This window comes from Boleophthalmus pectinirostris, unplaced genomic scaffold, assembly GCF_026225935.1.
Source record: "Boleophthalmus pectinirostris isolate CB_2022bp ecotype Guang Dong unplaced genomic scaffold, ASM2622593v1 HiC_scaffold_3, whole genome shotgun sequence".
Taxonomy (NCBI): domain Eukaryota; kingdom Metazoa; phylum Chordata; class Actinopteri; order Gobiiformes; family Gobiidae; genus Boleophthalmus; species Boleophthalmus pectinirostris.
The window spans coordinates 34,077,028-34,103,841 of NW_026571299.1; the positions used below are offsets into that span (position 1 = coordinate 34,077,028).

A 26,814-nucleotide genomic window follows, 5' to 3' on the forward strand; every position below is an offset into this window, starting at 1 on the left:
GTACAATTTTTATAATCTGTGAGTGCATTTTACATTACTTTTATTAGCGGCAGATAAAACACATAATATTGAAGGCTGGCATATTTGATAGACCTATAAACTGGCAAACACATATAAAATATGGACAGACTGTAAATCGAGGCGTAGCCCTGGCCTCCTTATTTGCCTTCGGGTAAGTTTAATGAATCCATCACATGAAAATTACCATACTTGCCGCAACAAAAATTGTGGACTGCTCTGGTAGATATTGGACAAGGCCGAAACTTGAAAGGACGCGTTTTTTTTTTTTTTTTTTTTTTTTTTTTTTTTGTAGTTGTTTTTGTTTTTTTCTCACCATGGTTTTGACCCATCCATGGTGTTGACATCACGTTTTTGTTCATGAATATACTCATACTGCTCAATGTATTGTCGTCGTGAATTAATTTCTCAATCGACACGGTAAATCATCAGGTTTTTATGAGCGTGACCCCGAGTCGTTGCCATTGACAACTCAGACCTGACAGACCTGAAGATGTCACGTGACGAGGAAATGCGAACGCGCGATGTTCAGTTCGATTTCTGCGTGAAGTTTGGCAAAATGCGAGAGAATCCCTCATACATTTTGCTTAAATATTGATCGCTTGTATATGTGTTGGGATACGACTGATCAGGAAACCAATAATGCTCCACAACTCCGAAAACACACGAGTGCTGAAACACCACCGAACAGGAGCTACCAAGTCTGCGTCAAAACAACAACAAACCGTTCAAACCAGAAAAATCCTTTACAAAGTTGGTTACACCTGGAACAAGGGAGGAAGACTAAAAGAACTAAGAATAAGGTGGCACATCTTTCATTTTTGAACACTTAACTACTATGCTTTAAATTGTTTTAAAAGTACACTTATTTTTACAGGCATCTAGCTAGGAAATTTCTGAAGATATGGATACAGAATACATTTGGACGAGTTCTTCCTCACAAAGCAAAGTAAATAATTCATTTTTCCTATTATTTTGTCTATTTCGTTGTATACCAGGACTAGGTCTTGAACTTATTGTATGAATTGTCTTTAATGTGTCGCGTGTGATGTTTTTTTTGTTGTTGTTGTTTTTTTTACATTAATATTAATTTAATGTTCCAGATCCCACTATAAGGGAGTGATTTTGAGGCGCGTCTTTGAAACATGGAAAGATGAGTGGTGGACATCAAGGAGGGAGTGGAGTTTAATGCTGCGTGCAGAGTGTCACCACAGGTTGGGTACACATTCAGATATTTAGGACCTCCTATGTTTAATGATGGGCATATAGTTGTGTTAATCATACACAACAAACCACAAATGTTATTTAACAGACTCAGCAAAACCAGCTTGTCTGTGGCATTGGACCAAACACTAGTGGGCAGGGATGATCTCATGATTAAATTATTTATTAGGGGTGTGCAAAAATATCAAAATATTGATATATCGTATTGTTTAATGTGATGATACAGTATCGATATCGCGGGCTGCTGTATCGATATATCACTACAAGTATATTTTAGTACATTTTACTCATTGATTTTATTACAGCTCTACAGTTTTGTTGTTTATTTAGAGGAAGGAAACTCGTTTTTGTGATACATTTTCCATTTTCACTGTTTGATGATTAAAATGTTTGTGTTTCATATGAACTTTACACAAGAAGTCGTTTAACAAAGACTTTTACTGTCACAGCCATTGTATCGTGGTCTATGTATCGAGGTATATATCATATGGGCAACTTCTTAATGACACCAGCCCTATTATTTATTGTTAAAGGCTTAATCATTTATAGAAATATACAATTTATACTAACTGTATTGCTGTGCCATGATCCTAAAATTAAAAACTCTTCAATGGCTTTGAATTATCACCTCAAACTTATTTTTATTTTTTTTCATGATATGATGTGCTTTTAAATGAGTATATTTCAGAACTATTCAGGACAGAGCCAATGTTGTTTATTTAATTAATTAATTAATTATTATTATTATTATTATTATTATTTATTATTTTTCCATTTATACGTATTCAAATTATTCAAATGATTTAGTTTCAATGCTGATCTTTCTGGATATCTTTTTTCATACCCTTTGTTGTATAGAGAAGTAAAAACAAGAAAATCTATAGAATTGAGAGCAGCTAAACATAAAATAAAGCAGGTGTAGAACATAAATGTAAATTATGTAATTATTTTTAGTTAATGACATTTTTTTCAAATTATGGTTCATGTGTATTACACAAAAGGTGTCGTAATGAAGTCTGTTAAGTTGTTCTATTCTCACCATCACCCTAGGTATTTCCTATATAACCAGATGTTCCACAGATGGAAAGATTTCGTGATTTTGCAAACAAAAAAGAAGATTAAAATCCAAAATGCTCGATCATTTGGTAAAATATATTTCTTTATTGGTTGCATTTTATTGCTGTGACTAAAAGATTTTACATGTAATTGTGTTTTAAACCAGCTGACAGACAGCGTTTGCTCCATGCATGGGGAAACTGGGAGGATTATACAGAAATGAGGAGAATAAAAAAGAGAAATATTGCTACGGCTCTTCAGCACTACAAACATACAACAACTGAGTATGTTCTATTTGTTGGTTGGTTTGTTGTACAGCTGGAACTGAAAATTGTGCTGATAGAATCAAAGATGCACTGAGTATCTTTTCTTTGGAGGATATACCACCTGCTTGGTGGGAATATTATAGGTATGCCTGGAATATTCCACTGTATAGCACTGAATTTATCCGTCTCCCATGGAGATAAGCAGGTGATACTACCAGATATTACAGGTCAGTTCCGTACAGAAGTAAGCCACCTCAATGCAAGAATCCATGTTGAACTTTCAATCATATCCTTGGAGACAAGCAGATGGCAGATCCTTCATCAGTAAAGTTACGTAGTGAGCTTTTAATGTATGGATTAGTCGCTACTAATAAATTATTACTTACATATTTGATAGTAAAATACAAAATATAGTGAATAAAGTGTATATTTAATGTGCCATTCTTTTTTTTTTTTCACTATATTTGAACCACATGGATACTATGTGGGAATTGTGTCTCGTTCCACCCACTTCTAGAGCATATTTTCAGAAAACAGTCTTCACAAACACATACATTGTTGTACTGTTCCGTATTTGTATGAACTATTTTGGTGGTATAGCATGTTTCAGAGATGATTTATCTGATTATTTGTGGCTGCAGCCCCAGTTTGTTTGTTGAATGATTATAGTAGCATTTCAAAACAGTCAGTGTATTATTTGATCAACGCAGATCTATGTGGAGTAAATGGACGACTAAGCTACAGCATATTCACTACCTGTATGCAGTGGAAGAAGAATCCCTCAAGCAGAAAAGACTGGCAACACAGCGGAAGGTTGTCAAGTTAAATCATGAAATTATTTAAAGCAATTATCATATTGCAACTGGCATTTTTTCTTTTAAGGTTTTACAACATTGGAGGGACATGTACACAATTTCAGGTCATAATAGACTGAAGGAGTTAAAGGCCTCACATCAGAATGCCACCAGACTGAAGAGAAAAACATTTAATCAGTGGATCATTTTTGTTTCCTGCCATCGTGCAAAACGCACATCAAAAGGTGATTTAGAATTTTTGACTGTGCTGTAATGAACATTGTTGTGAATTATGTGGACATTATATTTACTTTATTTTATCTTTTAGTCGTAGCTCAGAATACCAGTCGTCTCTGGCTTATGAGGGTGTACTGGACCAAATGGTGTCAAGCGTTGTATGAGAAATGGAGTGAAGAGGTGCGTTTGGAGGCTGCGGGGTATTTGGCTGTCAGGATGTGTCAGCGTCGAGTCGTCAACTGCTGGAAAGCATGTATCCTTTAACACTCCCCTCATAATGTCCTCCTACTTAACAAAATATTTTATATTCCAGGTCATTGTTACGCATTGCTGACTTTTTCATAATTATAATAAAATATAATGCACTATTTAACTTTTGTGGTGGAGGATTTACCACCTGCTTGACTATATTCTGCCTTGCCAGGAATGTTTCACAGTATGCTAATAAACATCCATTGATCTTTTGCTTTATTCAGGGCCAGGTCACGGAGGCAGCATGGAGGCCCAGGTCAACCAAGAGACATAGTCCCTCCAGAACATGAAACATATCTATCATATATTTATTATTACAGGAGATGTTAATGCCAAAATACCTTGAAATTATGCATGCTTACTATGACTGGACTATCATCTTCACAAATCTGTAACCTGGACATATCACCTGCTTGTCTCCATGGTAATGTAGATGTTAAATAACAAACTATGGGACATTTAAGGCAAAGCAATGCAGACAAGAAAGTGGAGTACCTCAGCCAAAACACTGTGCACCTTTAACAAATGTCACTAATATGTTTATAGGATATCTATACTACTTTAAGTTCTCTCATTCTGCCAAATTCTTAAACTTATGACTAGATGTAAAGTTATGTCACAAAAAAGCTGAAAGTAACCAGAAAGTACAAGAGCATTATCACCATAACTTGCTGGTAAGAACCAAGAGGGCAAATTCAATCCAGTGTAAGTTATTCTTCAAGATAATTATATTACTGTGTCTCCAGAGAGCCGCTTTCAGTGGTTTGTCTCGCAATGTTAAGTTAACTAAATCAAAGCAACTTAACAACAGTGTGGCTGTCCAACATTACCATCAAACTGTAAGTGACAAAGTGGCAGTATAATAACTGCCAGTTATTAAACGCATTCAAGATCGAACACCATAATATGAACGCTATTCTTTTTGTTTTTAAGATCTTAGGGACATACTGGAGACTGTGGCAGGAGCGTCTGGAGCAAGCAGAAGACAAAGATTTTCAGCATCTCACTGAGAAGGCTCAAATGTTTTACAGGTGTTTTCAGTTGTTGCTTCTTTAATGCTCAATATATCATTAAATAGATTATTATTACCTCCACCAAGGAGGTTATGTTTTTGCCAGCATTTGTCTGTTTGTTTGTTTGTTTGTTTGTCTGTTAGCAACATAACTCAAAAAGTTATGGACCGATTTTGATGAAATTTTCAGGATTTGTTGGAAATGTGAAAAGGAAGAACTGATTTCATTTTGGGGGTGATCCGGAAGAAATCCTGGATTCTAGATCACTTTGAAATTTTAGTTAACATTGTGGTAAATGGGGCCAAAAATTTTGTTTCTCAATATTTCTCAGCTAATTCTCAGGGATGGACAATGGGATCCTCTTTCATATTCCAAAGGCTGATCCGGATCTGATCCAGAAGACTGATTTTATTGCAATTTATATAAAAAATGGGGGTAGTCCTTGGCGGAGGTCTGCGCTCTCTGAGTGCTTTTCTAGTTTCTTATGTACAGTTTATTTTTGCAGCATCTCTTTGTCAAGAACTTGTTTCAACTTCTGGAAAGAGAAGTTGGCTGAGTTAATACATATGCAGGTATTGTCAATAGACCTTTACAGGATTCCTGAGTGTTAAAAATTTGTATTAATTGAATTATTTCATATCATTATTTTTTGCAGACTTTGGCAAAGCAAGCAGATATGTTGTTTGCTGACCACATAGTTCCACGCTGTTTTCAGTCATGGTTTAGCTTAACTCACCAGGAAATGATCCAAAAACAAAGAAAGTCAAAGCTGAGCAATACAACAGGTAGCAACTAATATTTTAAACAAATTATATCTCTATCTCTCCTCTCTCTCTCATATGTGTGTATATACATTACATTTTTCTTCTTGCAGACAGCGCCAGCACTCCTGGGTTTTTTACAGCTGGTGGGGATTATCAGAAAAACACAAAGAGCACAAGATGGCAGAACAAACGGTTTGTTGAACTCTTTGTGAATGCTGTGTCCTTGCATAGAGTGTAATATATAAATCTTTTCAGGCAATATTTCATGAGGAACGTGGTCGAATGCAAAACGCCTGGATTCTCTGGAGGAAACGAACAGAAATGAGGATCAAGGAGCAAAATAAGATGGACATTTCAAAACATCTATACCAGCAAAGACTTTTGCAAAAGACATTGACACAGTGGAAGGACAACTGCGCTGAGCTAAAATACAGGTGAGGAAAGATTTAAATATTAAAACATTTAAGCATTTTGTAAAATAAAAAAATCTATTCAGGAGAAACCAAGAGGTCCAAGCCTACCATCAAGGTGACCTGTGCATCCTGAGATGGACTATGGAAAAATGGAAAAAGGTTACAATTATATGTTGTAGAATATGTGTTATAAAACAATGGAAATTACAAGACACAGTTGAGCTCCTGATTGTTTTTTATGTTCACTGTTAGTTTGTCCAGATTCAAAAGGCCAAGAAACAAAAAGCAGAGGAAATGCTGGAGTACCATGAAAACCAAATTCTCAAACACTCATTTACAGCATGGAAGGTAAATCAGTTAATTCCTTTTTAAAAAAAACAGAAGTATAGCACAATTACACATTCATTAAATTTAAATTATCTTTTTGTCTGTTAGAAACACAACCTCCAGATGCACTCTGTACATGCTCAATCAGATGAACTTTATAAGCAGCAAACACTCAAGTCCCTCAGGTATTAATTAATCGCCTACCAACTATATTTACTTTCAGTACATTTATCTTTTAATAATGATTTGCACAGAATAAAGGTTGTCCACTTTATACTTTATATTTTATGTTTTACAATACACATTTTTCCAGGAGAGTGGTAGGAATGTGGCAGGAAAATGCAGCTGAATCTGCCAAGTTTAGAATTAAGAAACAAATGGCTCGAAATCACCACCGACATGTGCTTCAACTTAAGGTTATAAATCTGTATTTTTCTCTGTATTATTTTATAATAATAATAATAATATTATAATTTTACAATTTCTTTTATATTCCAATGCAGGTGTTCAGTGCTTGGAAAGAAGCAACAGCACATGCAGTGGCCAAGTATCACCAACAGATGGCAGTACTAAGCAATGCTCAGGAATCCATAAATAAAAGTAATTATGCGTTTACATTTAAACTTTACAAAATGTAAGGCATGAATCATAAAGGGAAGAAAAATACCTTTTGTTGTTGTTTAGGACAATTGCTGCATTTCTTCAAAAAATGGCGCATACAAACCAAAGATGTTCAAACTAAGCGGCTCCACTTGCAAAGAGCCAAGTGGCACCATGACAACACTGTCCTCACTAAGGCCTTTAGAGCTTGGGAAAATCACCTCAACCATTATCAGAAATATAAGGTAGTAACTTGTACATTTGTGTTTTTACCAATTTTTGTTATTTTCTATTTTTTGCGTTTGTAGGTAATGAAACGACAAGCCAGTTTGTTGCTGAGACTGAAGACATGGCAGGCTTTTTTTGATCTTTGGAAAATTAAGGTGCATGTTATTTATGTCACAACATCAAATATCTGTGAATTTAACATTAACACAAGTAAAATATATTTGTTTTGGCCCTCTTTTATCATAGTTATTAACATGCTTAATATGATTTATGTAGTAATTAATTCAAAGTTAGAACTAAGTTATCTGTTATCTGAGTATATTACTGGGGATAGACACTAAATAAGGGTTTATAAATCAGACAGACTTCACTTTGGTCTATTTCCTGCTACAGCTGCAGCACACACGAAGGGAGGTGAGGCAGACTGAACATGCGCTCTGGCACTGGTCCCTCTCCCTTCAAGCCAAGGTAACAACACCACATTTTTCAGACTCTGTCTGACTACAAAGTGTGTAGATAAATCATGCTCAGGACAAATATCTGAAGTTCTTTAGTACTTGCTGGTTACTTGCTGGTTGCTGGTTTCAGAGAGAATAAAGTAATGTGATCTGCAACTGAACTGAACAAGGAAGACACTGGGGGCACTATATAATGTAATGCAGGGTTTCATTATTTAGGCCAAACTAGGGGGTAATTTGAAGTCTTCAGGTTAGATATCTTGAGCATGTTTGAGCTTGATTATTGGGAAAAAACGTTATCAAAATTATTTGCCTCAATAATCATCAGAATAATTTCAGTAATTTCATTTCTTGTCAAATGTTTACCTGTTCATTAAGTAGGGCCTTGTTTCCATATAATTTTGGTATGTGGCTTTGCTCCTGTTTTTTGCAGTACAAGCACCCACATCATTCACAGCAGAATTAAACAACTGTTTTTAAAAAAATTTTGTAATTGATTCAACTAGTCATTTTGATCAAGATGAAAATTTTATTAACTTCATAGTCCCGGCATGTTTTCCTTCTGACATTATGCTAATTATAAATGAGTACAATAGGAATGTCATTTTTCATAACAATATGTTAACTCCATGTGGACTTGACTAATTGTGTATTATGAATATGATATAGGTGTTGAATGCATGGAGGCTGCATGTGACTGAACAACGCAGGGAGCGAGAGGAAGTGACCCAAGCCACTCAGTTTTACAGAGACAAGCTGCTCCAAGAGGGCGTGTCCTGTATACTAACATATGCAGCCCAAATGAATGACCTGACTACCAGCCTGACACAGCACACACAAGAACATGTAGGACACGGTTTCTGATTACCTTTTTCAAATTAAATGTTGTTTATTTTAAATGTTGTTTATTTCAAATGACTTGATTACTACCACAAGAAAAAAGAAAGACTTGACATTTCTGACCCTACATAAAATATGTAAAGTGATGTAAGGCTGGGGAAAAATATATTTAAGTTTTTATATTTAATTGTAATATTTAATTTAAAGTATTCTGGTTAATACCTAACCAAAATACTTTAACTCACTGTAATTATGTTTAAATAATACTTAAAAATTGTAGATTTTAAAGTAAAATAAAAAACATGAAGTGATAGCAAAACATGACAATATGCAGTTTCTTGTTGTATTTGATGTTTTCATTATATTTATTTCAGCACACAAGATGTGTACAGAGAATCGTTCAGCGCTGTGCGCTGAAATGGAAACATAAAGCATTGAGTAAAAAAGAGAAAGACCCAGAGGTTAAAGTTCAACAGGTCAAAAAGAGTGTTTCGTTCTTTCTGCCTGAAATCAAAAGAGACTCACAGGAGGAAGAAGATCAAGCACTTGTGAAGATGTGAGCCTGTGTTTTATTATAACACAGTTTAAATCATAAAAATATCACAACACTTTTGTTTTCTACAGGCTGCTAACTCATCAGCCACAGTGCTCCAAGGAACTTCTTAAATCTCCACCAACACCTATGCTACTGGAAAGGTACAGGAAATAATTTATCATTTTGTGTACAAACCATGTTCTTAATGCATCAGGATACATTTTCAATTGTAAAGAAAGCACTTCCCAATTAGTATTAAATTCACCAACATGTAACATACTAAAACATTGACAATTTCAGTTTAAATAGTTTACTAACAAAAGAACTAGGAGTCTGATATTATGGATGGTTGTACAGAATGTTCAACCATATCCAAACTAGGTATAGGAATATGTATGTATGTATTATAACTACTATTTTAATTATAGCTAAATAGTTTTCTTCTCTTCCTAGTGCTTTTGCCAGTGTTGCACTAGTTCCACAGTCACAAAACTTTTGTTGTTTTGGTGCTACTACTGTCCCTGTGACCACCACTTGTCAGGGCCCAAATCAAGAGACTGGATTTACCTCTATTTCTATTGAAGAGCCAACACAAAACCATGAGATCCTTCTACCTCCTTCAGCATTCATGACAACTGTATGCTCATCCGTTTAACTTAGCTTGAAGACATAACTACCTGTTTAATTAATGAATTATTTTACTTTTAGATCACTCCTGAAGATCCTCCTCTTGAACAATCCAGTGAACTCTTGCTTCCTGTTTCAAATGCTACAGAGAATTCCAGAGGTGATATTGGTAAATATGTTTTTACATGCAGTAGTCAAGCTTGCAAGTGTACTATGTCACTTTTCTGGTCTGGTTCTTGTCAGCATGGAGATTATGAAGTTGTGACTTTGCCTGAATGTTCCACAGTATTTCATTAAGCTTATCTGTCTTTAGTGTTTTTATGTATTTAGTTTGCTCAAAGTTGGGACTGAAAATTAAATGTCTCAGCCTTTTCAACAGGTCTCACAGAGTAAAGAAAAGTACTTTTTACTTTTATGTCCAACTCTAAACTGTAGTGGCGAAGAAAGTGCAGATACACGTTCTCAAATGTAGTGAAGTAAAAGTAAAAAGTAACCACTGTAAAATGTATTCAAGTAAAGTACAGATACCTAAAATTTGTACTTAAGTATTGTACTTTTACTTTGCTGCCTTCCACCGCTGTTTGACTTAGACTTTATTGATCCACAAGGGAAATTATTTGGACACAGTAGCTCACACATCACAATATACTATAATAACAAATGGTAATAATAAATTCTAATAAATAAGAAGTTGGTGTCAAATAAGGGATAATTATATAAATGTATATGTACAAGTAAAAATAAAAATATAGAAATATAGTAATATAGTAATAGTTGAAAACAGTATTAACTCACTGCATAAGCACAATATATATTTTCCCCACCAGCATACAACATGATATAATAATACTAAGTGTTTTTGTTTTGCCTACATCTGAATACACTTGTTTATCTCGCAGTCGTTGATCCCATGGCAGATCTAACAAATGAACTGTTTCTAATTAAACAAGACATGACCAGTTACCAACAGGACAAAAAGCAGCTACGGTATGTGTGTTTAATACAGAGCTCAATGTTAAAATAAACAAAATATACAGAATAATAATAAATATGACTATTGTTGTGTGTTTAGGGCATGGTGCAAGTTAAGAGATGTGCTTCAAACATGGCTCCAGACCAGTGGACAGGACAACCGCACTGAAAAAGATTCTGTTTGTCAAGAATTAGAAGAGGTCATTTATTTATTTACCATAACATTTATATTATATTTATGATATTATGTTTATATATTTCATTATATTTATATAATGATTGGTTTTGTTGCATGACTGTGTTAATTGAAATGCATGGAATGTTCCACAGTAGGCCATTAAGCATATCTATCTTGCATTTATTAAATTAGATGTATTTATATTTGTATATAAAAACACCTTGAACATTTTATAAATATTTACTATATTTAATTTATATAAATGAAGGCTATCTTTCATATATCAATGAAAGTAGCTTACACTTGAGGTCTTTATTTCTGGTGCAATAATACATTTGTTTGTTTATAGCACTGTTTGTTTATAGCAATTGTTATTATTCACTTATTCACTTTTCTCAACCTATTTTCACAGCTGAAGAACAGAATTGACCAGCTTAGCACAAAACTGTCCAAACAGAAGCCCACAATACTGCAACATGTTGGACAGATTCAGCTTCTGCAGGTCACATTTCAGGCCCCCTTCACTACCAAATCGAAATGATTTGTTATAGACTTTTAATGGACTTTGACAATGTTTCTACTTGTAATAATGTTTTTTAACAATAAGAAGACATATCCCTTAATTCTGTAGTGATTCTGTTATGTAAATTGAGTAAAACTGCAAATGTGGGCAGTCCTTGTGGCAGCTGCCTTTAAATACTTTCCATATGTGTGTAAAAAGTTACTTACGCAAGAGTGTCTCAATTTTCTTTGAGTGCCTTTTGTAGCCCCAATCTGTGAAGTCTATGTTGAAGAGTGCTGTGAGCTGCAGCAATGCAAGGACTCTATCCTGTTTTGCTTTTGATAATTTTTCTTTCACACATCTGTGGTAAGTGTTGTTGATTTTAAGTTATTTGATGTTGTAATGGTTTGTTTTTTATTTTTACACATTTTGTAATGCAGTACTAAACGATAAAAACATAATGGATTTGTTTGAGTATGTTATTGCAACAGCACTAATGCAGTCTTGTTTAGTATTCTACCAGATAATTAAAGTTGCTTTACAATTTCATTGATTTACTTCCTATAATGGATAGCCATATCTGCCCCAGGGTTACACTGACAGAACCATGGCTGCCAATCTGCATCTACAACCCTTCTGGCCACTACTAACCCACCACAGTTATATAGAAGTAAAGTGGGTAAATAATGGGGCATTTTCAAGGTATATCCCGCTTTAGACCTGTAGTTTTGGTGTTCAGGTTGCCTTAATAATGTGTATGCAGGTAATCAGAAGAGACATCTGTAAAGATTGTAAAAACTCAAGAATTGTTCTGACTTTTTGTTTCAGCGAAGAAGATGCGTTGGTGCACAGTTTCAGAGCCCGAGCAGAGGAAGTGTGCCGAGTTGGCTAAAGCCCTGGTTGCCGTGTTACCACCAGCAGATGTGGCAGCATTTGCCCGACTCTCCTGTATCCTCGCCTCCAGCACAACTGACTGCATAGAGAGGATCCGGGTGAGGAGAATTTACTACTAACTGCTATGTGTGGGTATTTATTAGATTGTGGGGACTATAATTTGTATATACACTCACATTAGGGGGCCAGCTTCTCTTGTGAGGACAAAATCAAGTCACCATGACTTATATCCTGTTACGTCAAGAACATGATTTAAAGTTCAAATATGGGTTAAAATAGATTCGGGTTAAGGTTAGGCAACTATGCATAAAGTCATCAGGAAATGAATGTAAGTCAATGCAGTGGCCCCAAGAAGCATGTGTACAGCCAACATGTGCATGTGTGCATGTGCCTCTGCGTGTGTGTGTGTGTGTGTGTGAGCAAATGGAATATGTTAAGGTTTTCTAAGGTTTTATTCTGTTTTAAATGCAGCAGAAATAATGCAGCCAATTTTGGTTGTTTTAGTCACAAATTATGTATATTGATAATGTTGGTGCATTGGATAGTTATGATGACACTGAGCAGCTGTGTGAGAGCTAGTGAGATATTTGAGTTATTTGCACCTGTTGTCTGTGTTTACCTGGTATGCATTAGTGCTGCAACAAAGAAATTGCCCCACAGGCTTTATAAAGATGCTTTGAACCTTGAATTTTTTTTTATTGCAGGCTAACCGTGCAGACATAGTGTCCCTAGATGCGGGTGAAGTTTACTCCGCTGTGAAGCAATTTGGCCTTGTGGCTGTGGCAAAAGAAATATACAACGATGGTAAGATGTCCTGTCTTTCAGTTGGTGTCTCAGGTGTGTCATGATGAAAACAGGTTTCTAGCATTTGGTCACCTTCTCTGTCAGGAGGGTGCATCTTGTCTGTAGCTGTGGTGAGGAACAGCACACTGGACATCCGTTCATTGGAGGGACTCCGGAGCTGTCACAGTGGGGTTCGGTGGACCGCAGGCTGGAGCCTTCCTCTAGGCTTCCTCCTGTCCCGCAACTACCTCAGCTGGTCTAAGGAGCAGCCACTCAGTCAAGGTTTACAGCAGTACACCATGCTTCTGGATGGCTGCCAAAATGTCTTGATTTCAAAAACATTGTTCAAATTACTACCTTTGAAACCTTTTTTGGGAAATGAGGATCACATGATCAATGATCACAGTGACTAAATGAAAGTGGATTTAATACAGTTTTATTGTATTTCAATTTTTTTTATTCCAATTGGTATATAAAATCTTATTATGGCAAATAGTATGTCCATAATAAATATACAAAAGCTTGAATGCATTTTAGAATAACAAAAAATATTAGGAAATAAGGAGTGTATTTTTCCCATTCTGCTTTTATTTCTGTAATTTATGTAGATGTCAGTGCATTTTTCAACTCCAGCTGTGTTCCTGGAGCGGCTGCCATGGCGCCCTCTCTTTGCGCATTGTGCCAGGGCCAAAAGTCCTACATTCGACACAAGAATTATCATTGTGAAACATCCCACAGTGAGCCTTTTTACAACAGTCAGGGTGCTCTCAGGTCTGTCAACAAACTCAATAATATTTCCTGTTTATTTACATTTCAGACATCTTTTTTTTCTGTAGATGTCTCAGAAGTGGAGCAGGAGACATTGCATTCATCGACCATTTAGCCTTGCAAAGTATTGAAGGTAATTAGATATGAAATGCTATTTCTTATTTAATGTGAAACCAGTTGTAACAGGCATCATCTGTCCTTTGGCTTTGTTGATGTGAATTGTTGGAATTTGAAAAGGTATTTTACATTTACAGTACATCTGTTATTAATGCAAAATATAATTGCTAGTACACATTGTTCTTTTATATGTATATTTGTATTTTTATTAGAGAGTGAGTGGGATGAGTTCAGACTACTGTGCACAGATGGGAGCCAGGCTCCTCTGAGCCTGTACAGGTCCTGTAACCTGGGCAGAGGTCCGGGCGGGGCATTGGTGACGCGCTTCAACCTCCGCAAGATTGCTCGGAAATTTTTACACATAAGTCAAGTAAATTTTACACATAATTCAAAAATATTTTTGTCAATTTTCCATAATCTTCCATAATAAATGTCATTTAAGGTGCACATTGTAGCTTTTTTTTGGTAAGGGGGACTGAAGATGATATAGCTTTGCCTGTAATAATCCACTGTATGATATTCTTAGAAACATATTTATTGTGCATTTGCATTTGTTCAGTTACTGATGTTTTTATAAAAAATATATATTGGAAAAACATGCAACATTAAAAAAACATACTGGTATTTGATTGAGCAGTTAGATCTACTTGCCCACAGTTTGGAGGTGCAATTCCAGCTCCCATAGATGAATGCTGTCGTGTCCTTGGGTAAGACAAGCATTTAATGCTACACTGTGGTACATTCCAGGCAAAGCAAGTTATGAGATAAGCAAAAAGTTACATAGTGCACCTTTACAAATTCATACATCATGTAGAGTTGTATATTCCAGACCAATTTACTAATTAATCCTCTTATCTGAGACTACAGGTGCTGTTTGGGCCAAAGGGAAAAGAGAGGCTTCGGTTCCAACTTTTTAACTCCTCTGCTTTTGGAGAAAGTGATCTTCTGTTTAAAGATGTCACAGATAAACTTGCTGTTCTGATGGAGGACGAGGACATCAGCCAGGTGCTGGGGCTGGACTATGTGGCTCTTCTCAAAGGACTTGGACATGAAGGTGCTTACTCTCATTGGTATGTGGATGTGAACAGGGACATACAGAGCAGCTCTGTGGTCAATGTTAGGCCTAATCAATTGTGTGTGGGTATGTGTGTATGTGTAGGGAGCTCTCTTGAGGACAGTGTGATTCGATGGTGCTGTATCAGTCAAGCAGAACAGAAGAAATGTGAGCAATGGGCTCTAAGTATCAAGTCAGACCCTCTGGTGTGTGTCCGAGCAGCCTCAATGGGAGACTGTGTAGAAAAGATTAAGGTAAATACTATATAGTAGATTGTTTTAGTATATACTTAATATAATGTACTTCAAAACTTAATTTGGTGTTCCAGAGAGATGAGGTGGATGCAGCCTCACTGGATGCCACTCACACATTTATCGCAGGAAAATGTGGCCTTGTCCCTGTAGTCACAGAGTATTATGGTAAGCTCTTTTTATATATATATATATATATATATATATATATATATATATATATATATATATATATATATATATATATAAATAATATATGTGTTATTGTTATTGTTAACATTTTTTCCAGGTGTAAAATGTTTGTCTGCAACTGAAGGATCAACACATTTGGAGACTGACGGTGAAATATAATTATGAAAGATTCTTGATATCTACATTCTTTAATTACCCTCTTTCTTTTACAGTCCTACCATCAGTCATGGGCATAGCAGTAGCTAAAAGAGTCAGCAGGAGCATCTTCATTGGGAACCTGGGTAGCCGACGCTCCTGCCACAGTTACATGTACAGCCCAGCAGGATGGCTTCTGCCTTATAGATACCCCCTGAGTCTGGAGCACAACAACACCTCCCCCTGCAATCCAGACCAAGGTTCAGTTTCTCAGTTAGACGTGTAATGTATAATGTCAACAAGATAGTAATAACAGAAGAGTTATTTTGAAAATGTGCAACATTAGAAAAACAAATACCATTGAGAAAAAGTAAATTTAGCAAAATTATCCAATAAAATATAAAAGGTGCAGAAACTGTATTGTTGTAAAAAATAGTTAAAATCATTTTAGAGCATTTTAAAACCTGTCATGTAATCTGAATACATGTGGCCCTGATTCTATAGTGTACAATGAGGTGTTTTGGAAAGGATGCCTGCCTGGCTCTGAGGGTAACTTGTGTAAAGTGTGTATGGGAGGCACTGAAGATGCTCCCTCCAAACGCTGTGCTCACAACCACAACGAACGTTATTATGGGAATATGGGCGCTTTAAGGTCCGTGCTATGGTCTTAGTTAGTTAGCACTTTCTAAAAGTTACCATTTATGAAGAGAAAGACATAATCACTTTGCATATCTTATTTTGTAGGTGCCTGGTTGGTGATCCCACTGGAAAAAGCTATGGCGAAGTAGCTTTTCTGGAACAGCACAATCTCCAAGCCAATATTCTAAGTAATAGACTCAGTCATTTAATATATTATTAATATACAGAGGTGTATATTAAGTTAAGTAAATTATTATTCTTTGGTCTGTAGGTTTAAGCTCCAGTGGCTGGGCTCAGGGATGGACTTCTGCAGACTTTGAGCTGTTGTGTGCCGAAGGTCACCGGGCCCCTCTGTCAGAGTGGGAAACCTGTAACCTGGGTGTCATTCCTCCAAACACTGTAATGACCAGACCAGTGCTCACTGCTCGAGTTTACGACTTCCTCATGAAGTCTCAGGTAGAGTAGTGCAATTAATCACATTTAAATCAAGATTCAGTCATTTCAAATTATCAATGGTCAACTTGCTTTTAATCAAGAGGTCTACATCCAATTATCAGTAAAAATATGTGTCTGCTATTTATCACATTATAAAAATCAATATGACTCAATGAGCAAAGATTGAAAATCTGTCCATTGTAACATTATTTTTTAGGAAGCTCTTGCAGCTAATCCTGATTCTGAGTTTAAGCTGTTTGAGTCACATCAGTATGCAGAGAGTGATTTGTTGTTTAAAGATGCCACTAAGTGCTTTGTCCACACAAGCCACAAAGACTTTCGTTCAATTCTTGGAGAAGAGTTTTACCAACGTGCAGAAACTGTCTTCAACTGCACACATGCAGGTCAGTTACTAGCAATAATATAATGGAAACAAAAGTATAAGTTATTATTTTGATTTAATCTCATGACAGATCTTCTGGAGTTATGTAGTAAGGACATATGCAGCATCTTTTAAAGACAACGCTGAAGAGAATTTGTTGAAAAATTTGGGTCATTTCAAAAGCAGCAAATGAATAACCAATAAAGTTATCCAAAGCAGCACTGTTTTTGTTGTCATTCATTCATATTTTGCTTCTCAGGAGTTAAAATGTGCCAGTCAAAGCTATTTTTGACCATGTTGTAAACATATATTTTAAGAATAGAATAATAAATGATAAATTACTACAAATACCTGTATGCACCATGGATCTATTAAAATAATAATAAAATAATAATAATAAAAAATAGTATGCACTGCGACCTGGTGCATCATCAAATTTGGTATTTCCGGTAGTGGTGGCGCTACCAAATGGACGTTCCTGGGTTAACAACCGTGTTATTCAACTCTGCTGCAAACACATTTTGTTTCTTAACTGTGCTGCTTGACTGATAACGGGGACAACGAGAATAGCTTGATGAACCGTTGCAGACGGTAAGTACGTTTCGTTTCTTGAGCTTTGTTGATTGGTGATTGTTTGATTTTCTCTTTATAAAAAAGGTAGAAAAGCGAAGTCACTTTGTTACTGATAGGTTTCCACGGTTTGTAGAAGTTGAACAAATGAAATATTTATTTTGCCATATTCATTCTAAAAGGCTTTCCCCCTCCAAATATTTACTATTAATCAATTTGCAACTGATACAGGGAGCAATAAAAAAGAACTCAATGCCAGGGGTGCAATTAAGGATATACATTTTAAAGAAATTATAGCTTTGTGGCTATATAAATAAATATAAAATATATATATATAAGGCTTATTGTAGGTGACCTACTCACATATATAATGTATAAAGTAGCTGTCAAAAAAGTGACTGATCTTTGGTTTATTAAGTTACTATAGCTGTGTCTTAATAAATGTACATTTCATGATTATATAAATAATTATGTAAATGTGCATAACTCACATGTTTTTTTCTTTTTGTAGATGAGATTGCTGTTACGGACCCAGACCCTGTACATACCATCTAGAAACAGAACATTCTCAGGTGTGTTGAACTTTGTCCCTTCCTGCAATACCACAGATGTTCAGTCTGTGGAACAACTGCAGGCGTTTGTGTCCCGGGCCAGACGCCTGTTTGTCATGACTGGTGCAGGACTGTCCACAGAGTCTGGGATTCCTGACTACCGCTCTGAGAAAGTGGGACTGTACGCACGCACCAGCAGACGCCCTATGGAGCATATAGAGTTTATACGCAGTGCTAAGTCCCGTCAAAGATACTGGGCTAGAAACTTTGTTGGGTGGCCCCAGTTCTCCTCACATCAGCCCAATACTGCACACACAGTGCTGCAGCAGTGGGAGCAAAGAGGCAAACTGCACTGGCTGGTCACACAAAATGTAGATGCTCTTCATTCAAAGGCGGGACAAAAGAGGCTCACAGAGCTGCATGGATCTACTCACAGGTATATTTCTGTATGGTATAAAAACAAGTTATGAATTTATAGCACTTTCAAGAAGATTCCCAAAATAATCAATCACATTCAGTGACGCCAAGCCACAACTACCCTAGGGCTTATTAGACTGCCAATCTGCGCACACAGCCTCTCTAACCACCAAAAATCACTCATACACCACATTCATATGTAATTAGGCAAGGTGGGTTTAAGTGTCTTTGCCAAGGAAAGTATGTGCTGATGTGAACTAGAATAATAACATTAGAGTTTGTAGGTGAACGCTCTTATTACTGAACCACTGCCACCACAATGGTTTTAACATTTATTTAGAACAGCAAGTTATATGTCAATATTACTCAGCTCAGATTGGTTGCACAAATTCATTTTGTGAATATTAAAATATTAATTGTGACAAAGTGTGCAACGTTAGGTTAACTTAAAGTCTGCCCATCTTTGTAGAGTGATATGTCTTGGTTGCGGTGACATTTCTGCCCGGGAAGATCTTCAAAGGCGTTTTGAAGCTCTTAATCCAGACTGGACAGCACATGCAGGAGCAGTGGCACCAGATGGAGATGTGTTTTTAGAGGATGATCAGGTTCTGCATTTCAGAGTCCCCTCCTGCGAGCATTGCAGAGGTGTACTCAAGCCTGATGTTACATTTTTTGGTGACACTGTGAGCAAAACAAAAGTGCAGTTTGTCCATGAAAAACTTGTGGATTCAGATGCTGTCCTTGTTGTTGGATCTTCCTTACAGGTATGTATATATAAAGCTTGTATTATATTGTTTGGATAAAAAAAAAAAGTCACCATCTGAATGTAAGCAAATGGGTAAGAAGTAAATCAAAGAAATCAGTAATATATAATAATAATCTGGTCATTCAGTATATTCAGGTTGTTTTTAGATATAATTCTTGGGAAATATAAGATTGCTCATCATGCAGATAATCTCAATTTTTTATCATTTAAACCGAACGGCAAGGGAAGCACAATTTTCCAGGTGGTGACTTTATTTTAAACTGGCATTGTATTCCTGAAGAGTTTGTACATGCACTAACATTATTTTTTTGTTTTAGGTTTACTCAGGTTACAGATTTTTACTGGCAGCAAATGACAGAAAAATCCCTGTTGCTATTATCAACATTGGATCAACAAGAGCTGACCACTTGGCTCAGATCAAAGTCAGTGGTCGTTGTGGAGAAGTGCTATCTCTAATTCAACCTTTATGATCACAGTGGACTTGAACTACATCATATTTATTTACTGATTAGCAACTGTATTTCTTATCCTACTGGAGTACATGCAAAATTATGCATTTTAAAATGTGTATAGATCAGGTAAGCAATGGAACTTTTGGTAGAGACGTTTAAAAGTACAGTAATACCATAAAGGTTCAGTCACCTGGAAATAAATATTTTCATGCAAATAAAATATATTTTATATATTTAAAAAGCATTTTTCCCATGTGGAAGTTATAAAATAAAATATCCATAACATTCTCAAACTGTATTGAACACAGGTGCAAATAAAAGTTTTAACACTGGATCCCATTTAATGATCAATGATGGCAATACATTGTACAATTTATATACTCAAAGACAAACTGATGCCATTGTCACTGTTGTTTGACAAATAGTGAGATCTGTAAGCACATGTTGCTTTTCAAAACGCTCTTGAAGTCTATTGTTCCAGCGCTTGAGGATAGACTGTGACCTTTGAAACAAATCCACTGGGACACTGAAGGAGAACAGACAACAGCTGTGACTGGCATTATCTGTTTGCCGCATTGCTGAAGCTGTAGTAACCATTAAAGGGGTCATAGATAGACAGTTCTCGAAGCTCTTGCTCTGATCGAACCAGTAAGTAACTGGATAACCCAGTAATGCACCGAAGACTGTACAGAGATTCCAGTCTTCACAATGCTCTCCAACATATAGAGGTTTGGGTGCATCATGTTGCTTATATCCTTGAATTAGGACCTGTAGTTTTTGTACCACATTCATTAACTCTCCTCTAGATGGGTCAAATAAAACAGGTGCTTTTAGCAAGTGAGACACATTAACTACCACCACACTGCCGCAACTTAATATTTCATTCAAGTGTAATAAAGAAAAGTCTTGGTTCACTATCAGGGTGTTGCCATTTAAATCTAATGTGAACAGTGATTTTGACACCATCTGTGAAGACTGCAGGAAGTTTAAGTACTGCTGCACCTGCTCTGAACTGGCACTGTTAGCATCATAAAGGAGAGCAGGTTTTAATCCTAAATCTACAGCCAACACCTGAGTAAACAGGTCTAAACTTCTCGAAATGGATAGAGATTTTTTTCTTGCGGATAAATAGTTTTGTGTTGCAGAAACTATAAATTCCTGTGTGGCTATCATTACATCAACATCTCTACATGTTTAACATAAAAAGATTCACTTAGTTTGCCATAACGCTTCTCAAAGTAAAAAAAAACAAAGACAACAAAAACAACACAAACCTAGAGCATACAAATGCCAAGATCTTTAACTAAGAAGAAAAGTTTTTGCTGTCTGCAGGTTTTTGCTGTTTGCCAACCAGAGGTATGTGCACCCCCTCTTGTCACTCTTGAACTATACAAAGAAAACAAGACAATTAATGAGGCACATAATATAGAATTAATATTACTTCATTAGCAAATAACCATGGAGATTTACCTCTATGTGTTGTTGTGAAGGTTATGTCACAGGCTGAGGAGACATTAAATCAAAATCTGAGAGATTTCTAGCCACCCAAACACCAGCAGCAAACAACCCGAGATTCACCAAGAGATTCCTGAAAGATACAAAAATGGTGATTCCTTTAATGTACAATCATAATTAATCATTGGATATACTTCATTTGATATACAAGATTATGTATTTCATTCGTAATTACAAGATAATTAACGCTACAAAGTGAAGAAACACAATAAGACCATACTAACAGAATTAATTACAGTTTTAAAATTTCACAATGTAGATCTACTTTCATAAAATTCTTAAGTACGATGAAGCGTTTAAGTGAGTAGTCAATGCAAGGGCAAACACCACAGCATGCCACCAGTTAGCAAAATGCTAACATCTTTTTTTTTTTTTTTTTTTACCTTTATATGTCTGAATATTTTACCTTCTAAAGTCGTTTCTGTCCGTAGCAAACCGACACGCGGAGGTGACCCACTGAATCACTCCAGAAGGCCCAGACGAACCCTTTTTGACAGTAGGTCCGCTCATGCTTTTGCCGATATGTGAACGTGAGAGGTTACTGGCTAAAGCAACCTTAAGAAAAAAAAAGTCTGCAAGAGGAACGATTTAAAGGTTGCACAAGTACGGTGGTCACCAAAGCTCAAAACTTGTTTTCTTTTCATTCGTGTCAGTTGTGTAAGATGTAGTCAGAGATTATTAGATTTATTAGAGAAAAAAAATGTTTGAATGAATGTTTTTAAGTAGAGTAGTAGCAACTTTTTAAGAGGGCGAGAGTAGTCAGGTTGTGGATTTAAAACAAAACGGGCTAAACTGGGGCTAACCTTCACTGTGCCCTTGCTATCTTTGACCATGGATCTTTATTCTACTTTTACGGCTTTGACCCTTAACTGATGAAATTAGTCCCTTATTCACTATGTAGCGCATATATTAGTGTTTATTTCATAGTGCTGCTACATATATTCAGATTTTAGTATTCCTAATAATTGCATACTACTTATTTTCAGATTTCACAAACAGAAAAATGTAAACATGTCTGTATACTATATTTTTCCGAGTCAATGAGTTTTGCAATTGTGGATAAGGTGTAATATAGTAGGCACTTTATTATGAACTTGTATGCATTTTCATTTTCACAATGTATATAAGCCGTTATATGGAATCTGACACACAGATCGGCACACAAATGTACTTTTTGTCAATTTACATAACACACATTGTGAAACTATTTTTCTTATAAAATTATTTAGTGTACAATACAAAAAGTCATCTACAATGATAAAATGACTACAAAAAAAAAAAACATCCCTTATTCTTCCTTTTTTCCTTCCTCGGGATTGTCTCTCCAGATGCAGTAGTTGAGGGAGGTGGCGAGACACAGCCAAGACAGATAGGGAGCCAGGAGCAGAGTGGCAGTTTTGTTTATGGGATACCATGACCACATAGTGGCTCCCACAGTGCCAGTGAGCAGCACAATCTCCATAAGAGCCTAACATATGAGATGTAATTAACATCAAAATAGAATGTAAGTACAGTATGTTCTAAATTAGAAATAATGATTTGTAAATGTAGTCCTACCCATTTAAGCTTGTGAGCACCAAAAAAGATAGGCGTCCAGGCCCAATTCAGTGCCAGCTGAAGACCATACAGGCTCAGTGGAACCAGTGCTTCTTCAGTAAATCCACCAAGTTCTTTCCAAATTAGGTAGGAGCCATACCTGCAACAAAGGACATAGTAAATTAACCAAGGATAAAATTAACATAGCATACTCAAAGGTCCTGGGACATACCCCATGCCAGTGTACAAACAGGTCCATACTACTGGAAATGCAGCATTTGGTGGCCTCCATGAGGGTTTTGTCAATGTTGGGTACCAGGTTTTCACTTCTTTGCGTGTAACGTAGCCCCCATAGAATCCTCCCAAGTGTGGGAGAGCGGTCATTCCAATCATAGGTAGCCACCCAGCCATTTTCCTGAGATAATAGAGAAAGACAAATAAAACAATCCTTTCAGTAGTAGTAACCTAAATAAAATGTGTATTTACAGTTTTAATTAGAATGAATAAATAACTCTCGATGTAAACATTCACACTTGTCTAAACACTACAACTACACATTGACACAAACTTTAATCATGTGATTGACACCATGGAATGCACTTGCAGGATAGTGTGTGAAAAAGAAACGATGGCTTACGAGCTGAAACACCTGCAACCAAGGCGACAAAAATATCTTCAGGGTTATTACCAATCGTATTAATAGAATAAACAAAACACGTTTGCGGGTCATTTAAGGTAGCCTAGCCCTAGCTACTTACCCTTTGCTCTCCAATAGCTTTTCAATAAATTTGATGGTTGAGTTGTGTTGCGCACTGACTAGAACAGCCTTCGCATGCTGATATAATGTGGTGTATAGCACGGGATGGGCTCTTATCATAGACCCCAATAAACATTTGCCAGACAACTCCCAAAGCTGCTGCAGCCAAAAGCCCTACCGGACTGCGTTACGTCAGCACAATAACGCGCTGTGATTGGTCGAAAGCACATTGTCAGTGTCACGTTTTTGTAACAATTTGTGTTCATGATGTTTATTTAATGTGATGTCATGTAGTGGCAGTTTTCAAGTTAACAGCTACCTTTTACCTTTTGTTCAATAGAGATTGACAATTCCAGGATTTAAATCATCTAAATGATTCTAGTGAAAGTGTATGAAGTTTAAAAACACAGTGGAGCATGTCCTGTATTATCACATGACATCACAAGGTGTTTTCAGATTAAGAGAACTATAAATATGCAGGGTTTGTGTATTAAACATATGTGAATGAAACAAAACAACTCCAGGTATGTGAGATGAGGAAACAACATTATAACATAGATCGGAAAATAGGATAATATGGGCCTTTAAATTTGATTTTGCGGTTTACATTTCATTATAATATTTTAGGTCAAAAAGTCTGATTATATATACATATAACCACAGCCAGCTTATGTCTACATCTGTTGACCAAATGGGTGAGAATGAGCCTGACAGGAAGTGGGACGCAGCCAGCACCTAATTACAATATAGGATCCATCCAGTAGATCCATGTATAGGCACCAGGTTCAAGAGTACAGAGCATGTGCACAGATAGGTGCCTTACTTTTATGTCATAGACCATGTACACATTTAATTTCTCTTTCCTCGCTTTCTTCTCCTTGAATCCTCTCCTCTGTTCCGCAGGAAATGGAAGGAGAAAGAAGTGAGGAAAGAGAAATGAGACCTGGCCATAATCTAAAAACAATAGGAAGTTAGCATGTGGGCACTTCGGGCTCCTACTGACCCTGGCCGTGTCTCATTTCTCTTTCCTCATTTCCTTCTCCTTGATTCCTCTCCTCAAAATGGATGAGGAAGTCCCATCCACAAAGGAGACACAGGGAGGAGGGATGAGAGAGGAGCAGTGTAGAGCGAGGAGCAGAGTAGAGAAGAGAGGAGCTGACTGTGAATTTGAGAGAATTTCCTCAGGCACTGGTTCTGACCAAAATTACCCTATATGAGAACTATAGCTGTAGCGGCCAAAACTTGCCCTGTGCAAGGTCCGCTATGGCTGCAGCGTGTGTGGTGTCTCGGACGCGTGTCTTCCATAAAAAGAGTCCAAATACCGTGTTCCTCAATTAGTTTATTGGCGTACCTTCTAGCCACCCAACAATACACAGATTCAGCACTCAATAGATCACAACGATTACGACGGTCAAAAGACTGTATACCTTCACGGCGCACAATTTCCTCCCCTTTTATAGGGCAGGTACTTGCATAAATTACAAATAGCGCCTCACAGTGGCAGGAGGTACAGACATGTAATAAGGCTCCAACAATAGCCTACTAAATATTATTTTATATTATTATTCTGTGTCAGCAATCTGACCAGAACTTGGATGACGTATTCAATCAAAAAAACTTTTGTCCAGTTGACAAATTGAATTTCTCCTTACATACAGGTACATAAAATGCATACATATGCACAAGCTAAAATCTAATGAGACTCAAATGAAATCCTATAGGAATGATTTATAAATTTTGTAATCTTTGTCCTTGTTTATGACTCACATTCACGCCTGTGCTGTCTCCATCCCATAATATATTTCCATTTTCTCATTGGAGCCTCTATTTTTAATTTTTATTTTTTTAATCATGACTGTATAATCCATTCTAATACCTGATGTGCTTACAATTTCTCATATAATAATTTCCTATATTATAAATCTGCCCACAATGTTTGTACAATTTCATTATTAACTAGGCCTCACTTTTCACTCTCTTTTTGGTTGTTTATATATTGCCTTCTAGTCTTTATCTCAGCCTGCATCTTGTCAGCTCTATATTCGCAAATGTGGCCTTGCATAGAGTTAACATGCCAAATTTTGCCTTAGGCAAAAGAATGTGATGATATATGATATTTTTTCAGTTTATATAACCTGAACACATCTAAAGTTCATATTATCATAATACATCTCTGTTGTGACCTGTCTAAAGAAATATTTCAGTATCCTACTTGTGTTATGGCTTAGGGTGCATGTCATTCATTTGTATTATTTGTGCTTTTGGTTCTGCAGTACTGGTCTTTAACATTCATATCACTGACTTCTACAACCCTTCTGACAGCACTGATGTCACTGTCACATACAAGGCAGAAGGGTGAGATAGGGAAACCAAGAAAGGAGATTTTGTTAAATATCATATAAATATCACTACAATGCCAGTTCACCTATTGACTCTACGTAAGTTGTGCAGTTGCTGTGTATGTTCTGTTGAAGTGAAGCAATGCATGTGCACTTCCTTTTCCTGTATTTGTGGTTAGCTTGTTTGCTTCTTTTGCATGGTGCACACATTGATAGGATTCCTTTATACAATGCTATGACTGGTTTAAACTGATCAGCTATAGAGATCGGGATTGTGTTGTCACAACACAAAGAATTTACAGTTTATTTTACCAAAAATGGTGGTCAAATTGTTGTTTGAAGCTAAAACGTCATAACAGTATCACATGCAGTTTGACCCAATAACATTAGTGATTCTCTTCTCCTCTAACAGTATCCAAAAACTACTTGTATATAAAAATCAGAATGCATGCTATTATTGTCTTGGAAGATTTTTGTCTCTGTCTGTCTTAATTATAGCTTTTGTGCAAATGCAGAATGCAGCAGTGCACTGTTAATGTAATGGTGAAAAAATTTGTGTCCATGCACACATGAACTGACTAAAAGTATTTATCATTCCCTGTGTTTCTTACCTCTCGACCAATGCATGGTAATTGGTAGTAATATAATGCTATCTATGTTGTACTGTTCCCAGCAAACAAAGTGCCTGGCAGTGTGGTACTGGTGTTTGGCATTGAGCTGGTGGAGTAGGAGGAGGCACTGCCCAAGGTTCCATGCTCATCTGGAATGATGAGGTTTTACCGCATCTCTTCTCCAAGATGGAAAAGTATGAAAACGAACAAGTGGAATCTTCTGAAGTGCTTTTAATAGCATACCTATATCCATTTATACATTACACAGTTAATATGTACTATATATACCAGGTGTTTGTGAGCAAGGTCATACCTCACACCACCACATCATATACTTTCAAACATG

General features: G+C 36.4%; 6 protein-coding genes across 7 annotated transcripts; 3 read left to right on the forward strand and 3 right to left on the reverse strand.

Annotated features, from left to right (window-relative positions):
* Positions 1-49: 49 nt before the first annotated feature.
* On the forward strand, positions 50-11,853 carry sfi1 (SFI1 centrin binding protein). Its single transcript, XM_020934252.2, is given in 32 exon segments — positions 50-821; positions 896-967; positions 1,122-1,232; positions 2,293-2,387; positions 2,465-2,582; positions 3,275-3,377; positions 3,447-3,603; positions 3,687-3,848; positions 4,451-4,521; positions 4,594-4,686; positions 4,781-4,878; positions 5,366-5,432; positions 5,516-5,621; positions 5,624-5,645; positions 5,735-5,816; positions 5,880-6,058; positions 6,121-6,196; positions 6,290-6,385; positions 6,473-6,549; positions 6,678-6,780; positions 6,868-6,964; positions 7,049-7,209; positions 7,273-7,347; positions 7,586-7,660; positions 8,320-8,496; positions 8,865-9,046; positions 9,115-9,186; positions 9,479-9,662; positions 9,734-9,821; positions 10,552-10,639; positions 10,725-10,824; positions 11,215-11,853. Coding segments are annotated over 32 exon segments (3,477 nt in total). The 5' UTR covers positions 50-660; the 3' UTR covers positions 11,344-11,853.
* Positions 11,542-17,174, forward strand: sxph (saxiphilin). The gene is made up of 17 exons (XM_020934047.2): positions 11,542-11,670; positions 12,133-12,296; positions 12,903-13,002; positions 13,087-13,263; positions 13,590-13,752; positions 13,818-13,882; positions 14,079-14,236; positions 14,734-14,920; positions 15,026-15,174; positions 15,249-15,339; positions 15,461-15,511; positions 15,576-15,758; positions 16,003-16,150; positions 16,243-16,325; positions 16,409-16,593; positions 16,790-16,976; positions 17,046-17,174. The coding sequence occupies exons 1-17, from the start codon at positions 11,616-11,618 to the stop codon at positions 17,087-17,089; spliced, it is 2,190 nt and encodes a 729-aa protein (XP_020789706.1). The 5' UTR covers positions 11,542-11,615; the 3' UTR covers positions 17,090-17,174.
* Positions 17,175-17,413: 239 nt separating this feature from the next.
* Positions 17,414-19,951, forward strand: sirt4 (sirtuin 4). The gene is made up of 4 exons (XM_020934057.2): positions 17,414-17,545; positions 18,036-18,511; positions 18,962-19,256; positions 19,576-19,951. Exons 2-4 carry the CDS (start codon positions 18,036-18,038, stop codon positions 19,726-19,728), a joined length of 924 nt encoding a protein of 307 aa, XP_020789716.1. The 5' UTR covers positions 17,414-17,545; the 3' UTR covers positions 19,729-19,951.
* A 76-nt stretch (positions 19,952-20,027) lies between these two features.
* Positions 20,028-20,885, reverse strand: cunh1orf74 (chromosome unknown C1orf74 homolog). Its single transcript, XM_020934059.2, has one exon. The coding sequence runs from the start codon at positions 20,881-20,883 to the stop codon at positions 20,092-20,094; it is 792 nt and encodes a 263-aa protein (XP_020789718.1). The 5' UTR covers positions 20,884-20,885; the 3' UTR covers positions 20,028-20,091.
* Positions 20,886-20,907: 22 nt separating this feature from the next.
* Positions 20,908-21,798, reverse strand: tomm6 (translocase of outer mitochondrial membrane 6 homolog (yeast)). Its single transcript, XM_020934071.2, has 3 exons — positions 21,632-21,798; positions 21,181-21,298; positions 20,908-21,096 (listed from the first exon to the last, which is right to left on the reverse strand). Exons 1-2 carry the CDS (start codon positions 21,733-21,735, stop codon positions 21,202-21,204), a joined length of 201 nt encoding a protein of 66 aa, XP_020789730.1. The 5' UTR covers positions 21,736-21,798; the 3' UTR covers positions 20,908-21,096; positions 21,181-21,201.
* Positions 21,799-22,285: 487 nt separating this feature from the next.
* LOC110168606 (translocator protein-like) lies at positions 22,286-23,698 on the reverse strand. 2 transcript variants are annotated; one of them, XM_020934064.2, is made up of 4 exons: positions 23,520-23,698; positions 22,994-23,176; positions 22,783-22,921; positions 22,286-22,693 (listed from the first exon to the last, which is right to left on the reverse strand). In XM_020934064.2, the coding sequence occupies exons 1-4, from the start codon at positions 23,636-23,638 to the stop codon at positions 22,514-22,516; spliced, it is 621 nt and encodes a 206-aa protein (XP_020789723.2). In that variant the 5' UTR covers positions 23,639-23,698; the 3' UTR covers positions 22,286-22,513. The 2 variants fall into 2 exon arrangements, with proteins under 2 accessions (XP_020789723.2, XP_055016666.1); XM_055160691.1 differs by lacking the exon at positions 23,520-23,698 and adding an exon at positions 23,399-23,509.
* Between the last annotated feature and the right edge of the window lie 3,116 nt (positions 23,699-26,814).

Bases quoted from the DNA above. Each gene is read 5' to 3' on its own strand.
- sxph (XM_020934047.2), top strand. From the start codon at position 11,616: ATGCAAGGACTCTATCCTGTTTTGCTTTTGATAATTTTTCTTTCACAC. The intron at 12,297-12,902 runs GTGAGGAGAATT...TTTTTATTGCAG, and splicing joins ACTGCATAGAGAGGATCCGG to GCTAACCGTGCAGACATAGT. The intron at 15,512-15,575 runs GTGAAATATAAT...TTTCTTTTACAG, and splicing joins AACACATTTGGAGACTGACG to TCCTACCATCAGTCATGGGC.
- sirt4 (XM_020934057.2), top strand. From the start codon at position 18,036: ATGAGATTGCTGTTACGGACCCAGACCCTGTACATACCATCTAGAAAC. The intron at 18,512-18,961 runs GTATATTTCTGT...CCATCTTTGTAG, and splicing joins CTGCATGGATCTACTCACAG to AGTGATATGTCTTGGTTGCG. The intron at 19,257-19,575 runs GTATGTATATAT...TTTTTGTTTTAG, and splicing joins TTGTTGGATCTTCCTTACAG to GTTTACTCAGGTTACAGATT.
- cunh1orf74 (XM_020934059.2), bottom strand. From the start codon at position 20,883: ATGATAGCCACACAGGAATTTATAGTTTCTGCAACACAAAACTATTTA.
- tomm6 (XM_020934071.2), bottom strand. From the start codon at position 21,735: ATGAGCGGACCTACTGTCAAAAAGGGTTCGTCTGGGCCTTCTGGAGTG. The intron at 21,299-21,631 runs GTAAAATATTCA...TGTATCTTTCAG, and splicing joins GACAGAAACGACTTTAGAAG to GAATCTCTTGGTGAATCTCG.
- LOC110168606 (XM_020934064.2), bottom strand. From the start codon at position 23,638: ATGATAAGAGCCCATCCCGTGCTATACACCACATTATATCAGCATGCG. The intron at 22,922-22,993 runs GTATGTCCCAGG...CCTTTGTTGCAG, and splicing joins TGTTTGTACACTGGCATGGG to GTATGGCTCCTACCTAATTT. The intron at 22,694-22,782 runs GTAGGACTACAT...CTCATATGTTAG, and splicing joins GTGCTCACAAGCTTAAATGG to GCTCTTATGGAGATTGTGCT.